This window comes from Sorex araneus, chromosome 5, assembly GCF_027595985.1.
Source record: "Sorex araneus isolate mSorAra2 chromosome 5, mSorAra2.pri, whole genome shotgun sequence".
Lineage (NCBI taxonomy): Eukaryota > Metazoa > Chordata > Mammalia > Eulipotyphla > Soricidae > Sorex > Sorex araneus.
This window is the reverse complement of record NC_073306.1, coordinates 108,502,429-108,519,650: the sequence shown is the minus strand read 5'-3', so window position 1 is coordinate 108,519,650 and position 17,222 is coordinate 108,502,429. Positions and strand designations below refer to the sequence as shown.

Below are 17,222 nucleotides of genomic sequence, written 5' to 3'. Positions count from 1 at the left end.
ACCCCTACACCAGGAGGTAGGACTTTCTTTAGTGACGTAGCCTGTAGGTGATCCTGGGAGGGGAGGTGTTCCCGGCGCGCCTTCCGCCCAGAGATGAACCAAGAGCCGCGGCACGAGAAGCAGAGCCTCCCGCCTACTGACTGTGATCCTGAGGTCTCCTAACCCATTTTGGCACCAGAGCAGATTCTTGGAGCCATGCATTTTGACTGCGAACTGAACTACAACCTCGTGCAGCCCGGGGAGGGATTTTTTTCCCTCTCCACCCCATTTTTCTGAGCGAAAATGGCGGCAGCGGCAGCAGCCACGCGGTGAGAGCCACCCTCTAAGACCCCTACACCAGGAGGTAGGACTTTCTTTAGTGACGTAGCCTGTAGGTGATCCTGGGAGGGGAGGTGTTCCCAGCGCGCCTTCCGCCCAGAGATGAACCAAGAGCCGCGGCACGAGAAGCAGAGCCTCCCGCCTACTGACTGTGATCCTGAGGTCTCCTAACCCATTTTGGCACCAGAGCAGATTCTTGGAGCCATCCATTTTGACTGTGAACTGAGCTAAAATATTAGAAACCCAAAACCGCGCGGCCGCTATCGCGGCCGCGCGGACTCAAAATCTTCACCTTTACCAAGGAAGAGAAATTATTAGATGATGCTTATTCAGCAGGCCTGATTGTTGGGGAAAATTTCCAATCAACAATAGTGAGTTCTGTATGGAAATATGAAATGTACTCAATATATAGAGAGAATAATGGGAATATCATCAGCTACTTAGATGGGGGGTGGGGTGGGAGGGGGGTGTATTGGGGTTTTTGGTGGTGGAACGGGTGCACTGGTGAAGGGATGGTGGTTTAATCAGTATTTGACTGTGACTTAAACCTGAAAGCTTTGTATTTTTTTTGTTTTCACGGTGGTTCAATAAAATATTTCTTTAAAAAAAAAAAAAAAAAAACATGAACTCTCACTTCAAGGATGTTGCATAAAATTCTTTTAAATTCAAAACTTATACTTAATGATTTCATAAGGATGCACATGTTCGCTTTGCATAAATGGTTAGTTAGCACCAGAGTTTTGCTAAATTCCAGTGTTTTAAAGTTTTTACAATATTTAAAATCAGTTGATTAAAATAGATTGCTACCATAAAAGGTATAATTAAGTATAATCAGATTTTTTTAAATCATCAGGTGAGATCCATTCTTTTTCCTTCTTTGTCCTTTGTCTCCTGTCTCCCTGTCTTTTATTATGGGGGATCAAACACTTTGTTGGGGTGGCACAACTAGAGGTGCTCAGGGGATACCTACTCCCATCTATGTGCTTTGGAAAGAGAGGTAAGCAAGAGAGAGAAACAGACAGACAGACAGGAGAATGAACTACATAATTAAAACATGGGAAGGTTTTCAGAGAAAGGAGGTATGAAGTCAAATAAGAGAATCTATATAAGACATTAAATAGAAGATTATGTACTTATAGATTTAGAAGTTAGCAGTCAACAGTATTTTTTGGATATGGAATGTCTTGCTAAGTGATATGCAAAATAGTCATTAATCCTGAATGCTCAACTACATTTTGAGACCCTGGTTTCTTCGGATGTCTCTGATATACTTTGATAAGCTATATTATTTAAGTTTTTTCTGATGCTAATGAAGATCCAGTGGTGGTGAGTCATACCCTCCAAAATACAGCGATGAAGCTAAAGTGCAGAAATCCAGTACTTCTCTCTTAGCTTATTCCTAACCCAAAGGAACTTTGTTGTCATTTTAGAAAGATACATATTCTGGGTCCAGAGGAAGAAGGCAGTGGCTTGTAATACTTGCTGGGCAAGCACTGGTCAGGAGTTCGGCTCCCGGGCATCACTATATGCACCAAGCATGATCTGGGCAGCTCTAATCTTTGAGCTTGGCAGCCCTGCTATCTATAATCACTGGTGCTGCAGCGATTTCTGGCACCACAACCAGGTGTGTATAAGTACCACAAAGGGTGACCCCTGGCAAACATAGGTGTGTGTGAGTGCCATGTCAGGAAGTGGAACCCTTCATGGGCATGTGTGTGAGCACCAGGACTAAAAAAGTGCAAAGCTCAGTGAACATCATCACCAAGTATGTATGTAAGAACCTAACCCTATAAGCAACCCAGCAACCCGTAGCAGCATCACAGCTAAAACTGTGCAAGCAACCACAATCTGGCCATCACAACAATGACAACCGCAAGAATACCAACAACAAGAAAGGGAAGGAAATGAAAGAACAAAATAAAACAGATACAATTAAAAATATTTCAAGGAGAAAGAAATTATCAATATGAAAATCTAAGATGATGTTACTTTTATATTATACAATGTTATAAGAATAAATAAGCAAGGACTGGAGATATGGTAAGCAGGTAGGGTGCTTGTGTTGCACGAGGCTGACCCGGGTTCAATCTTCAGCATCTCATTTAACACCACAAAAAATGATCTCTGAGCACAGAGATAGGAGTAAACCCTGAGCTGGGTGTGACCCCAAAACAAACAAACAAAGAGGAAAGGAGACCATTTGGAACCTCAAAGTGATTAAATTTTAGATCATCTCAAAGTTCAGATATACAAGAATCTCCGAGTGATGGTTTTTGCCGGTACTGAACTAAGGATTGCTGGAATAGACAACAGACTACTGAATTTCCTAGAAATAACAATCCTTTTTTTAAAAAAAATTTTTAGTTTTTGCTTTTTAGGTCACACCCGGCAATGCACAGGGGTCACTTCTGGCTCTGCACTCAGGAATTACCCCTGGCAGTGCTCAGGGGACCATATGGGATGGTGTATGGGATGGTGGGAATCGAACCTGGGTCGGCTGCGTGCAAGGCAAATGCCCTACCTGCTGTGCTATCACTCCAGCCCTGAAACAACTATCCTTTTGCTTCTCTCTTTTAACATGTCTAATTCTTGGTGAACACAAGAAAGCTGAAGCAATTACTGGGACAATCAGGAATGTACAGCCATGTGGATCAGTTTCCTACATGACCCCTGGTTAGTCTATGCTCTTCCTTCGATGACTGAACTGCTGATCTCATTGGGTCAAGTCACCAATGAAGCAAAATTATATCTTTTACAATCAAATTCCAACAAACCATCTGAACCCAATCATCTTACCTGCTGGTTTAATTTGACATCACTGAAATTCATCTTCTTCCCCAAGTCTAGAATCACTGCATTCTTGGCTTCACGAATGTAATCATCATTCACTGGTTGGGCAGGCTTTGTATTTTTCTTCATGAGTCCCTGGGAAGGGCTATAAAATAAATTCACAATAAATTTCATGTTATACATGAAAAAAATATCGGCCACTGTACAAAAGTCTAGAAATCAGACGCTTGAAATATCAACCAGATGCAAGGAGTCATTGCCACTTATGGAGGATATCTTGTGTACAACAATCAAATACTGTTGAAGAGAATCTATCTTCAACATTTAAACGATACAACAATCAGAGACCAGAGTGCTAGGACATGTGGTTTAAGGCGATTGCATGGCATGCAGCCTACCCTGGCTCAAACCTGGGCACCATATATAATTCCTAGCAGGAATTATTCTTAACCACAAAGCCAGGAGTAAGAACTGAGCACTGCTGCATGCAAATCCCCCCCATAATTAAAAATTATTAAAGCAATTATGCTCTTTTTTCTAAGATGTTCATGATCCATTTTGTACTGGAGCTAGGACTTCCTTGAAGTCTCCCCTACAGAAGTCCTGTCCCAGACAAGCTACTCCATAGAAAAGACTCTTCTGAACTGAGACTTCTGCAAGCAGAGTCCTCAATGACACTTACACCGTGGGTGCGCTTCTGGGCAGCCCCATGGCATTGGTGGGTGGCACGGCGGGGAGAGAAGGCAGGACAGAGCTGAGGAAGGCCACCGGGTTTTGAATCCGGCTGGTGGGAGACACGGGAGACGGGGACACACAGCGCGGCTGGAACTGGTTTCCGCTGGACCCGGGAAATGTGAGTGGGGTGGCTGCTGGCTCCGGTGGGCCTGGAGGGGGTGGCTCAGTCTGGCTGGATGCCGCTCCGGGGACTTTGGTCTGCGCGAAGGGCTGAGAGACGAAGAGGGTCTCCTTGCTCACTGTCCTCTGGAGGGCTGGGGGCGCCCCGCCGAGCGTGGACACGGGAGAACTGCAAGGGGACTCACTGGCCGCGCTGGTGCTCGTGGACGGGAAGAAGTGCTTGGGTCGGGCCACGCTGAACGCCTGCGATGACGGTGGGGCCTTCACCTGCTTGCTGGACACGGTCACCGCCAGGGGCAAGGTGGAGTTGAAAACACTCATGTTGAAAGGAAACTCTTTAGGAGACGAGGGCGGCGGGTTCTGCAGCTGCTGCTGCTCCAGGAGAACTTGGTTGTGAAGCTGTTGTAACTGTGTGGAATCCCTACACACACACACACACACACACACACACACACACACGGGGGGGGGGGAAGAAAGAGAGAGAGGGAGGGAGGGAGAGAGAATGAGAGAGGGGGGAGAAAGAGAGAGAAGGAGGGAGAGAGAGAAAGAGAGGAAGAGAGGAAGGGAGAGAGAAAGCGAGCGAGCGAGGGAGGGAGAGAGAAAGAGGAAGGGAGAGGGAGGGAAAGAGAGAGAAGGAGAGAGGGAGGGAGAGAGAGGGAGAGAGAGGGAGGGAGGAAGGGAGAGAGGGAGAGAGAGAAAGAGGGAGAGAGAGGGGGGAGGAAGAGAAAGAGAGAGAAGGAGGGGGAGAGAGAGGGAGAGAGGGAGGGATGGAGGGAGGAAGAAAGAGAGAGGTTAGCAGAGGGTCTCGTCCTTCAGAAAGCGGACACAGGCTGCTTGTACCTTTTGTTCATCAGAACACAACCAGGGTTAGGAGAAACCAGTCAATTGAGCCCCACTGGGTTGCGGGTCCCTCCTTTTTAGGGCTGTGCCACTGCCCACTCAGGTAAAAGGCTACCACCCTAGAGGGCATCTTTCACTGTGTGCTCTTTGTGTCGTGACCCTGGAATTGTGCTACATCCAATTTTAGAGCATTTAGGAAGAAGGCAAAAGACATAGAGACAGCGGGGATGGAGTGATAGGGCAGCGGGTAGGGCTTTTGCCTTGCACATCGCCTACCTGGGTTCAGTCCCGGGCATCCCATATGGTCCCCTGAGCACTGGCAGGAGTAATTCCTGAGTGTAGAGCCAGGAGGAAATCCTGAGCATTGCCAAGTGTGGCTCAAAAATAAGAACCAAAACATTAGAAATAGTAACCAAGATCTTCTTGTTGAGAGTGCTCAAAGATCTGGGACCCAAAGCCAGTATTTCAGCTTGGGGTGAGCACTGTACTCATGTGGCCTGTGACTTGCCAAAGGGGCTTAAATTCTGCAGGCCAGTGTGCTATATTCTTCATGGGCCTTCTTTTAGAGCAAAGGTTGCTAAACTTATTTGGCCTACCTAACCCTTCTCAGAAATGCACTGTAGGCTGGAGCGATAGCACAGCGGGTAGGGCATTTGCCTTGCACGCGGCCAACCTTGGTTTGATTCCCAGCATCCCATATGGTCCCTGAGCACCTCCAGGAGTAATTCCTGAGTACATGATCCAGGAATAACCCCTGTGCATTGTTGGGTGTGAACTAAAAAGAAAAAAAAAAAGAAATACACTGTAGCACTGTCATCCTGTTGTACATCAATTTGCTTGAGCAGTAACGTCTCTATTGTGAGACTTGTTACTGTTTTTGGCATATTAAATACGCCACAGGTAGCTTGCCAAGCTCATTGTGCGGGAGGGATACTCTTAGTAGCTTGCCAGGCTCTCCAAGATGGGCGGAGGAATCGAGCCCTCTTTGGCTGCGTACAAGGCAAATGCCCTAGCTGCATTCTCAGAAATAATACCACACAAATAACCAGTGATTATTTATAGGTAAGACATATTACATACTGCTATTTAATGTAAATGTATATAGTGCAATCAAAGAACAAGCTCCCTCTAATGAAGGAAGATTAGTTACATAGCACATTGGTTTTAAAATCCCGAGAAACCTCTCAAATTCAAAACAGTCACCTGGGCTGGGGATGTAGCTCATGTAGAGTGTAAGCTTTGCAAGTTCTGTATTGAACGTGCAGACTCCGGGAGGTTAATCTAAAATCCCCTTGAAGAAAACAAAACTGGGCTGGAGAGAGTACAATGGGTCAGGTGCTTTCCTTGTGTGTGGCCAACCCAGGTTTGGTGTCCGGCATGGTTCATTCTCCAGATGGTTCCCTGAGTCTGCCAGGAGTGATTCTGAGTGTAGAACCAGGAGTAAGCCCTGAGCATTACTGAGTAGAATCAGGAGTAAGACATGAGCACAGTTGGTGTGGCCCCCAAACAGAAACAAAACAAAACAAACAAAAAGATGGTACTTCCTAGCCCCCTTTCCATTTTGTATGCCACAAGCCTGAATTCTGGGCAGTGACATGTAAACAGCAGAGTTGGGTAGGTCTAAGATATCTTCTTTAAGAAGTTTGACATCAGGACTAGTACTCATCTGCCCTAACTGCTACTTAAAATGCTGATGTGAGGGCTAGGCCACTCTCAGTCATCTTGAACCCTAAGGACATCCAGAGAAAAAAACTGGTGCTGAAGGCAGGTCAGAAAGTCAGAGATTCATGCTATAGAGCAGTGTTTCCCAACTGGTTCCCAAAACTCCCTCTTGTGGGCACACTGGAATGATGGGGGGAAGGGTATTAGCCTTAGGTAGAATCGGGGGGCACTTTCTGTTTGCTTGCTTAAATAAGATAGCTTTGTGGAGACACTGAGCAATTTATTGATTTTCTGAAAAGGGGCATGTAGGCCGAATAAGTGTGGGAACCTCTGCTATGGTGTCACCAAAGACAGTCTCAGGCAGTCCATCTAATTCCTCTACTCGAGACAAAAATGGCCCTCGTGTCTTTAACCCACTGTTAGTTTGGATTTTCTGCAACACAAAGCGGAAACTAATCTTAGTCTCGACATACATAGTGGCACCTAACAGTTCCTGAGTAAAGGAATAATTGCTCCCAATGACCTCTTCCCACATTCCCTCTGCTAAGAACTGCCCTCTCCCACATTCTTATTGGATCCATTGAACTCTTCTTCCCCCCGCCCCAAACATAAATTCCTTACACCTGATCAGGCTGGACCTGTTCATATTTGGAATCAAGGTGTCCAGAGAGATCATTAACAGTGGAACTTGGCACAAGTCACAACACAGAGTCGGATATGCCCTGATGGGCCAGGGATAAGTGAAAGAGTCTTCAGAGAGGGAAGCATGGCGCTGATATGCCAACAGGAAACCAGGAAGAACTCACGGCAGGAAGTAGCAGACTGAGGCAGGGCTGACTATGTGATGCTAACTCCCAGATCTCCTATTGGCCATGCAGAATCTGGGTGTTTTTTTTTTTCATTCTTATTCCTGCTTATTATCCTCTAGCAACCTCTTGTTATCTATCCTTGAGTAAGGATTCCTTTTCTTTTCTTTTCTTTTCTTTTCTTTTCTTTTCGGGTTACACCCAGCAATGCACAGGGGTTACTCCTGGTTCTGCACTCAGGAATTACTCCTGGCGGTGCTCAGGAGACCATATGGGATGCTGGGAATCGCACCCAGGTTGGCCATGTGCAAGGCAAACGCCCTACCCACTGTGTTATTGCTCCAGCCCCTCCTTTGCTTTCTTTTTTTTTTGTGATTGAGGGGATAAAAACATTTCTAGGTATAATTTGCTAAGATGATTATTTTGTAACATTTTTGTTGCAAAATTTTGTTACAGGAATGTTACAAAATATGTGTTTTTGGGTGACATTTATTTTTAAACCAAGAATGTTGCCTGATATGGTAGTGAGAAGAATAAGAAGCTAAACTAAACAGCCTGAACTGATTCCAGTGAACATCCAGTGGCCTGGAAGCCATGAGCCATGGTAGAGCAGTTACGGTAGGTTTTCCTGTTGATAGTGGAAGGTTTCTGTAACTATAAACATAATTTAATCATCTTGATGTGTGGACCAAACACCATCATGGTAGTTCATGTTCTGTGTTCGCTTGGCTATGGATGAACTTTAACTGATAGAGATGCTCTAGATACTTATGGCAATAACCACATCAGGTTCCTGTGGTGGGTTAGAAAATTAAGATTTTTCTTTGCATTCCTTACATGTCTATGAAACCAACTCTGGTTACTACAGCACATCTAGCATAGCAAATACTCACCTAAAAATGTACTAATCATTTTCCTATGACTATAAGAACTTAAGCTCGGCTGCTGCCGAGATGTGATCCCGGGGGCCGCACACATGTGTGCGGCCCCTCCGCAGCTGCACGAGCGTGAATCCAGACCCAGCTGAACCACTTTTGACATGGGCAGCTACTTGCAGAATGTCTCCAGCCTGAGAACTAAGCCGCGACCCCATGCCCACCCAGGAGGGAAAAGGTATTTCTCTCTCTCTCTCTCTCACCTCTTTCTCTCCGGGAATGAAGGGCGTGGTGACCGCCATATTATGACGACCACAGATGGGGTTTACAAGCTTGCAATGATCCAATATCTGGAAGAAATCTCCCTGAACTTAGTTGTTAAAGTACAGAAGTCCAAAACTCATTTCCCTTCACAACAGGTCTGACTCTAGTGGGGTACTCCTAACAAAAATGGTCAGGTTTGTGTTGAAATATTGAATGTAACCAAAGTAAATGGAAAGTAAAGTGAAATTTATCAGTTACAAGGCGGGGTGGGGGGGGTGCGGGGGTGGGCGGGATGGGAGGTGTACTGTGGTTTTTTTTTTTTTTTGGTGGTGGGATATGGGCACTGGTGAAGGGATGGTTGTTTCAGCATTGTAAGACTAAGACTTAAGCCTGAAAGCATTGTAATTTTCCACATGGTGATTCAATAAAATAAAATTCTTATTAAAAAAAAGAACTTAAGCTCTGAAAGCATTGTAATTTTCCACATGGTGATTCAATAAAATAAAATTCTTATTAAAAATAAAGAACTTAAGCTCAAGCAGAAATGGGAACTATAAGAATAAAACAGATAATAACAATTATTAAATACAGAACAGGGCTTTATAGGAAGAGTGTGAAAGTGCTTTATCTGAAACCCTTAATAAAAGACGAAACTCTGAACTGCTTTAGGTGTAATATTTCTTAGTAGTAGACAATTAGTAGTAAGGAGGGTAGTGATCAGACACTTATATTGATGTAAAGGGGCACAGTTTACAGAGTATTAGCATTTTCTCATCTTCTAATTCCCTTTTCAGCTCCATCATTTTAAAGAAAGACTCAGAGAAACTCACAGGTATTCTTGATTTTCCATTCTGATTTTGACTTACAGTTTGGGCTTGGCCAGAACTGGAGGGGGCTCTTTGATCGGTGAAGAAGGCTCAGGGAGTTTTGCTGCCTGTCCATTGAATCTTTCCTGGAAGGAATCAGGCCTGGTCTGGTTGGTGGTCACCAATCCACTGTCAGAAGAGGCTTCACTTTCCTTGTCATCTTCAGGCAGATTGAAATGCACACGGAGTCCAATCCTTGAGCTGGATCGGGGCTCATTGTGATTCACCAGAACCCCTTCAAGTTTGGGTCTGCGGGGCTGTTCCACAGGACGCTCTGAATTGGGTGGCGATGGCTGGGGCTCAGTTGTAGCCAGATTTGTGGTGGAGTTAGCATTGTTACTGAGGTCCTCATTTCCTGAAAGGACAAGAATTGGATCTGAGTCATTAAAAATATCCAAGAAAAATGAGATTAGAATTGTAAGCTCATGTTGGGGCATGCATCCAAAGGCAAAGTACTCAAAGCAATTGAGTGTGTTAGTGGGGAAATGTAGACAGCATCATCTGGGCTATTAAAGAATGGTGAAATACCAGGAAGACTGAAAATTTAACTAACATTTTGGAAAGAATACTAGATGTTTTCATAAGACCAAGGCAATACTTTCAATGCTCTCTTTGGGAAAGAGAGATAACAGCAGGATAATAGGTGGTAGTAAATGTCATAGGAATTTTAAATTGGATTTAAATTGTTCAAGAACACTTTCACCAATAATGGTAGTCTTATAAGTGAGTTAAGTTTATAAATGAATTAAGCTAGCTTCATGTTCAAGGTAAAAAGGAAATGTGAATTCTGCATATGCATATCAGAGTCGTAACCTAACCTGTACAGTAACTGAGAGTCCTTACCTCTTACATCTAGCTGTGCTATGCTTGACACTGTGCCATATTTGTTGCTTGCAGTACAGGTGAAGCATCCAGAGTCTTCTGCAAATACCTCAGCAATGACCAAAGTACAAATCTCTTCTAAGTGCCAGTAAGACAAAAGGTTACCAACTTAATTATGGAAATGGAATTTTTGAATTTACTGACATAGATGATGATTTTTACAAAAGTCATAAATTATTGATTATATTGCTTGAAAACAACTAGTGTAAATAATTATTTGATTGAATAGATTGATTGGCAGCTTAATACTCAAAGTATGTAAACTCTAGGTAGACAGACTAATAACTTTATGTAGACAGACTAATAACTCTAGGTAGACACTATAGTTAAGCAGATTTTATAAAAACGCACACTATATGTTATGTATTCTTAGATAATTTTCTAATATTATCAATCCAATATCATAAAATTAGAACTGAATAAAAAACTTAATTACAAAAATAAAGTTGTATAAATCACAAAGAACAAAAACAACCAGTGTTGGTGGAGAAAAAAAGATGTGGAGAAAAAAATCATTCACTGCTGCTAGGAATATCAACTGGTCCAGCCTTTTTTGAAAACAAAATGGGCAGTTCTCAAAAAACTAGGAATTAATCTTCTATATTACCCAGAAATTTCACTTTTTGGAATCTACCCCAATGGTCTTCAAAAGACATTTGTTCTCTAATGAACCTCTGTGTTCATTCACAATAGCCCAAACTTCAAAGAACTCAAATGCCCAAGAATAAATGATTGGATATAAAAGCTACAGTACACAATGGAATACTACTCAGTTATTAAAAAAAAGATGATATCATGCAATTTGACTGTATGTACATACTCATCTGGAGAGTATTATGCTGAGTGAAGTTAGCCAGATGGAACAGATACAGAATGGTCTCTCTCATACGTGGGATAGAAAGAAACATGGTAGGGGGATCATAGATGCACAAAGGAAACACAAAGTTTCCAGTAGGAAGCTCACCACAAGGAAGAATGGGGTGCAGGGGTGGTGGAGGGTGACCCTGGGACTGTGGTAGAGGGAGGTGGACACTCTGGTGGAGGGTGTAATACTGGAATCTTTATCTATGAAACTATTGATATAGTTTTGTAAACTACACTGCTTAGAATAAAATGTAAAAAATAACCACATGCTAAAAAAAACAAACAAAACTAGATTTAGCGCTGAAACAAAATAAAGTGTGCGTGTGCATGTGTGTGTGTGTGTGTGTGAAAAATAAGGGCTAATAAACCTCTAATAATGGCCTCTTTCTGGAGTGAGAATAATTGGTTTCAGCCAGTTTCTCTCTGCCTGTTCTTGCTAAGTGGTGGCATATAACTGACAATTCTCTTAATGAGCTGGTAAGAAAAGTCGGAATTCTTGGAAAACTTTATAAAGGGAACAAAAGAGAATGCTATTCTTTGTTTTTGCCTGTGGATGTTACCATCTGCATGTCCCATGAAATGGAGGCAGCCATCTTAGCTATGGTTGGAATCAGCCTAAAAAGACTGACTGAAAATGGCAGAATGGAAAACTGGGGGTGGGTTGGAGGTGGGGGGAGGCTTGACTCTTGATGACGTGTGAGATAATAAATTAACTACTCTCAAGTAGTAGTTGAGATGAGTTGAGCTGAGTAGATGCATTTCTTATGCATCTAAGTATATGAAAAAATACATTTTTCTTGTTAAGTAAGTCACTTTTTGTTACGTTTTTCTTTGCTGCCCGCAAATCCAAAATGAAGGAGGCAATTTCAGAGTTTCTGTCCCTTTTCTGAGTTCTTGACCTATGCTTCTCTGTTTCCCTGCCCAAACATTCATATTCTCATCTTTTAGCAACCGATACTCAAAATGATGTGGTAAATCAGTTCACAAGATATTAAGCCTATCTGATAAGGAGTGTTCTGTCTCTAAAGGGTATTTGCAGAAAGTTTAGCTTGTGAGGCTGGGAAAGGCAAAAGCTGACTTGGGCAGTCACCACCCCCAAACTCCCCTACTCAGTTCCTGTGAAATTATTAGGTACTCTGGACCACCTAGTGAAAAGCCTGATAATGACTCAAATTATCATTCTTATACAGCTTTAGCAATTGCACAGCGGGTAGGGCATTTGCCTTGCATGCAGCTGACCTGGGTTCCAGTCCTCTGTCCCTCTCGGAGAGCCTGACAAGGTACCAAGAGTATCTCGGCCGCACAGCAGAGCCTGGCAAGCTACCCATGGTGTATTTGATATACCAAAAACAGTAACAACAAGTCTCACAATGGAAACATTACTGGTGCCCGCTGGAGCAAATCGATGAGCAATGGGATGACAGTGACAGTGATGCAGCTTTACAAATATGTTGTGATTTTTCAGGATAATCATATAAAGGATTTTTGGGATTTTTTTTATATACATATGCTGTGGTTTGTGAATGATGTATTTAAGGAGCACTGGATTTAGTGGTGCTAGGTGACTATTTCCCACTCTGTGTTCAGAGGTCACTCCTGGGGGTGCTTAGGGGACAATGTTGTAGTAGGTACTGAACAGGGTCTGCCACATACAAGTGAAACACCTTAATCCCTATGCTCTCTCTGGCCCTGGTTTGTATGTCCTCCCTCCACCCCCAATCGCCTTCCCCGCAAAAGTAACCTCAACAACTTAATTTTTAACCTTTTTTTGACACCAGTATAATTTAATTACATTTAAATTATAAATACTAAATCAATGGTTATATATATTAATAAACTTGAAGCAATTTTTACCTGGCTCAGCCATGGATCGAGGTTCTAAAAGGAAAAAACATAAGATTCTGAGCATTTATTTTATTGACCACTTGTATTTTCATCAACAACTTCCTGTAGAATTTCATAGCCTCTTGTAATTCTAGTGGTGATTTGATAAGGTTATGTGAATACAACATTAGGTAAGGTGACCTCAGCACCAATGACTTTAAGAGGGATGTGATGATTGTCACAGAAGGATACCACAAGAATAGCTTACTAAACAATATTGATGTATCTTGAGACAACAGCCCTCCCTTGGGTGAGAAAAAATTTCTGGGTTATCTAGGATTCAGAAATGACCTGCTTTTATTGGTACCTATTCATTCAGCCTTAAGTGAAAGAAAAAGTATGTGTCAGCTAAAACTTTCTGGATTTTAGGCTCTCACAAAGTGAAAAATATACTTCCTGTTGTAAAAATTCTAAATTTAAGAGTCTCTTTTGGATGATAGATTTCTTTATCTTAAAAAATTTGGCAACATGGAAAATGTTCTTTTACCAAAAATGTTCTTAATTCAAAAATGTTCAAAAAACTTCCAGTTTTTAATGTCTTAATATTTTTATTAGATTATAGAATAACAAATAAATTGAATCTATAGATCTTTTAAAAATTGGCAATTCTGAAAGTGCCCCGGAACAAATATTGATGGTCAATGAATATATATCATATTGCAGGCACTTAGCAATTGTTGACATTAGTTATAATCTACTACACTGATAGAACTATTGAATTTTATTTTCTCAGTTTGAATATTAGCCATACTACATTATTGCTGCTGCTATTAAAGTTAAATCTGAAACAGTCTGGGCCATATACCATATTGATCAAGTGCTGCTATTTTGTGATAGGGAGAAAAAAGTGAATAAATAAGCAAGTAACTTTCAGTATATTTGAACAGATCTATCATCTATCTTATGACTAAGATGGGTTCAGTAAGTACTGCATGACAAGGTCAAAGAAGAAAAAGAAGTAAGAAGAAGTAAGCACTGAGAAATAAGTAACACTTACAATATTAAAAATCAAAACCCTTTGTTCATTTTTATAAGTTACTTGTTCTGAGCAGATAATTTAAAAATAAATTAATACAAACAAATACCTGTAAATATGAAAAATCCATCTTACATTTAATTAGTGAAGTACAGATTAAAACAGGTTTTTTCAGGCCTGACAGACAGCCCAATGGACTGAGAGCATACTGTGTGTGCAGGAGGTGTGGGCTCGATCCCCGGTACCACATGGTCCCTGGAACACCATGCTAGGAGAAGCCCTGAGTACCATGAGGTGTAGCCCCCAAACAAACAAACAAAAACCAAACAAACCAGTAAATCACACATGTTTCCATTTGGGGCCCATAGCATTTTGGAATTAAAAAAAATGTTTACTACTCATTGTTGGCAAAATCATGAGATAAAAAGCATCCATCCACATATGCTGCCAACGACGGTAGAATATAGAGAAGGCAATTTGTGTCCCAGTTCAACTGAGACAAGTTGAATAAATAAACAAGTCCAGGGGCTGGAGCGATAGCACAGCGGGTAGGGCGTTTGCCTTGCACGCGGCCGACCCGGGTTCAAATCCCAGCATCCCATATGGTCCCCTGAGTACGGCCAGGGGTAATTCCTGAGTGCAGAGCCAGGAGTAACCCCTGTGCATCGCCAGGTGTGACCCAAAAAAAGAAAAAAAAAAACAAGTCCAACTTGTTTATTACTGGGATCCTGAGTAACTATTAATAGCACTCTCTTTGTAACTATTAGTAACTATTAATAGTCCCTAAAACATTCCAGCTTGAATGATCAACCATACGATCATCCTAAACTCAGTTCAACATTATTGGGTGCAACTTTCGCAATATATAGAAAAATTCTTAAAGTGTGTGAATTTACAGTAACAAATCAAGTACTCAAACTTATCCAATACAAAAGTTTGCTCTGTTCTCCTTTGTGCCGCCACGCGAGATCGACCCCGGAGGCAACTGAACCACTTTGGACACGAGCGGCGCCCCCAAAATGCCTTCAAACTGTGTGCTCAGAGCTACTGGCCCAGGCGCGGCCAGCGGGGTATGGTCCTTTCTCTCTCAACTCTTTCTTTTTGAACGCAGCGAGGCAACAGCCAGTTTTTAGACTATGCAGGAAGCCCGGGAAAGCCGATGGGGCGGGACTTCCAGATCCGCCCTGTGCCAATGATATTTAAGCACAGAGCCATGTGGGGACGCTCCTTTGCGCCGCTGCGTGAGATCGACCCCGGAGGCAACTGAACCGCCAGCGAGTGATGCAATTACCAAAAGAATTTTCCCTGGACTTCATATAGAAATCCAAAACCGCGCGGCTGCGATAGCAGCCGCGTGACCTAATATCTCTTGATTGTCAGCAACGTGTAAATGTTCCTTTTTGGCAGGGCTTACCATGGGGGTAAACTCCAAACAATAGTACTGAGTTTTTTGTTGAAGGGTAAAAGATTGTAGCGATAGAATTTTAGGCAGAATTTTCCCTGGACTTTATATAGAAACCCAAAACCACGCGGCCACGGCAGCCTAATGTCATCTAATCATCAGCAATATGAAATGGTTCCTTTGTAACGGGTTGGACTTTGGGGGGACCATAATAGGGTTAAAGTTTGTAGTGATGTGTAATTTCTGGCTGTGCTTTCCCTGGACTTTATACAGAAATTCAAAGCCGCGAGGCCACTGCCATGGCCGCACGACCTAATGTCATTTAATCATAACCAATATGAAATGGTTCCTTCTTAACGGGTCGGACTTTGGTGGGAAATCCTAACAAGAATAGTAAGTCTTTTGCTGAAATATTGAAGGCAATCAAAGTGGTAGCCATCTCTATAGACTGAACTAAGCCATATCCCCACGCCGGCTGAGAAGAAATATCCTTCTTTCTCGGGAAGAAACGCGGCGTGGCGTTAACCATAGTATGATGTCCATTAAGCTGACACGGACCTGGTGGCGTGGGAATGGAATACAAGGGAATAAATTATTATGTACTTGGAACAGCGGGACGCTGGTGGAACCTCGAGCTGGGGCCGATACCAGCGTATTACTTTTGGTTCCAGAAACTGCTGGCAGACATTCTTCCAGACTATCAACTAAGCCAGAGCCCCACGCCGGCTGATGACGGGAAATAACCATCTTTTTCGTTTTTTTTTCCCTTTGTCAGGCAGCGTGGCGATTACTAAACAGGCGTGAAGTCGGTGGCGCGGGACGAGGCTGGGGGGGGGGGAGGAGTGGGGAATAGAAAAGTTATGTAACAAACAGCGGGACTTAATATCTCTACATTCTCAGCAATGGAGAGCTATCAAATGCTTCCTTGACAGTAGGACTGTCTTTTCTTTTTTTGGGGGAAACCCTAGCAACAATAGTGAGTTATGTGTTGAAACATGGAATGTAACTAAGATAAAGCGTAAACGAAGTGAAATTTATCACTTTCAAGGGCGGGGACTGGGGAGGCGGGAGGGGGCGGGAGGTATAATGGGGTGGTTGGTGATGGAATATGGGCACTGGTGAAGGGAAGGGCGTTTGAGTATTGTATAACTGACATAATCCTGAGAGAACTATGTAACCCTCCATATGGTGATTCAATAAAATTTATAAAAAAAAAAGTTTGCTCTGTTAACAAACACTGAACAAACTTCATAATAGTAAAAATTTATGAGCAGTCTAAATTTTCTGCAATAGAAAACCCCCATAAAATCCATTGCATTGATTTATTTCTAGAAGATCTATTAATTTTCAAAAAGCTCATACTTTGAAAAATTAATTTATAATAAAAGTGTGATTTATTTTATTAAAACACATGGGAAAATTCTTAAGGAATGGACACAAAAATATTTCACAGGGTAAGTATGATTACAAGTTTTTTTTCTTTTTCTAATCTGTTAAAAATAGATGCACACCGTATCTTTATACAAATAAGTCATCAGAAAAATTAATTTAAAACATCAACTTACTTTTCTGTAAAATCCTAAAATCTGGAGAATCTTCTATCAAGGTCCCTTCTCTATACCATTCAACTTTAGGTGATGGAGCTCCCTTTACTCTGCATTCAAAGACGACCAGCTGACCCTCAGATGCTGATAAATTTTGTAACATCTATAATGAGAAGAATATTGTTAGAACTAAAAAGTTCTTAACTTAAAAATAAGAGTTAGAACTGGAATTTTGTTCCAGAATGAAATTTTGAAAAAAGATACCATTGCCTCCATATTTAAATTTCCTCCTAATCTCTCTCTCCAGCAGTTTCATCCTGGGGTTGTACACTGATCTATTTTTGAGGAGAGAAACATCTGAGCCTGTGGGAAGCATGTTTCTTACTGTCTTCTT

The 17,222-nt window shown here is 42.2% G+C and overlaps 1 protein-coding gene across 1 annotated transcript in view; it reads right to left on the bottom strand.

Moving 5' to 3' along the window:
• Positions 1–17,222, bottom strand: part of MYPN (myopalladin) — a 97,031-nt gene that overhangs the window by 22,575 nt on the left and 57,234 nt on the right. Inside the window, exons 7-12 of the mRNA XM_055139154.1 lie at positions 16,850–16,991; positions 12,877–12,900; positions 10,120–10,236; positions 9,277–9,631; positions 3,791–4,384; positions 3,115–3,253 (exon numbers count right to left, since the gene is read on the bottom strand). Of these exons, the coding sequence (XP_054995129.1) occupies positions 3,115–3,253; positions 3,791–4,384; positions 9,277–9,631; positions 10,120–10,236; positions 12,877–12,900; positions 16,850–16,991 (1,371 nt within the window). The remainder of the gene's footprint in view (positions 1–3,114; positions 3,254–3,790; positions 4,385–9,276; positions 9,632–10,119; positions 10,237–12,876; positions 12,901–16,849; positions 16,992–17,222) is intronic.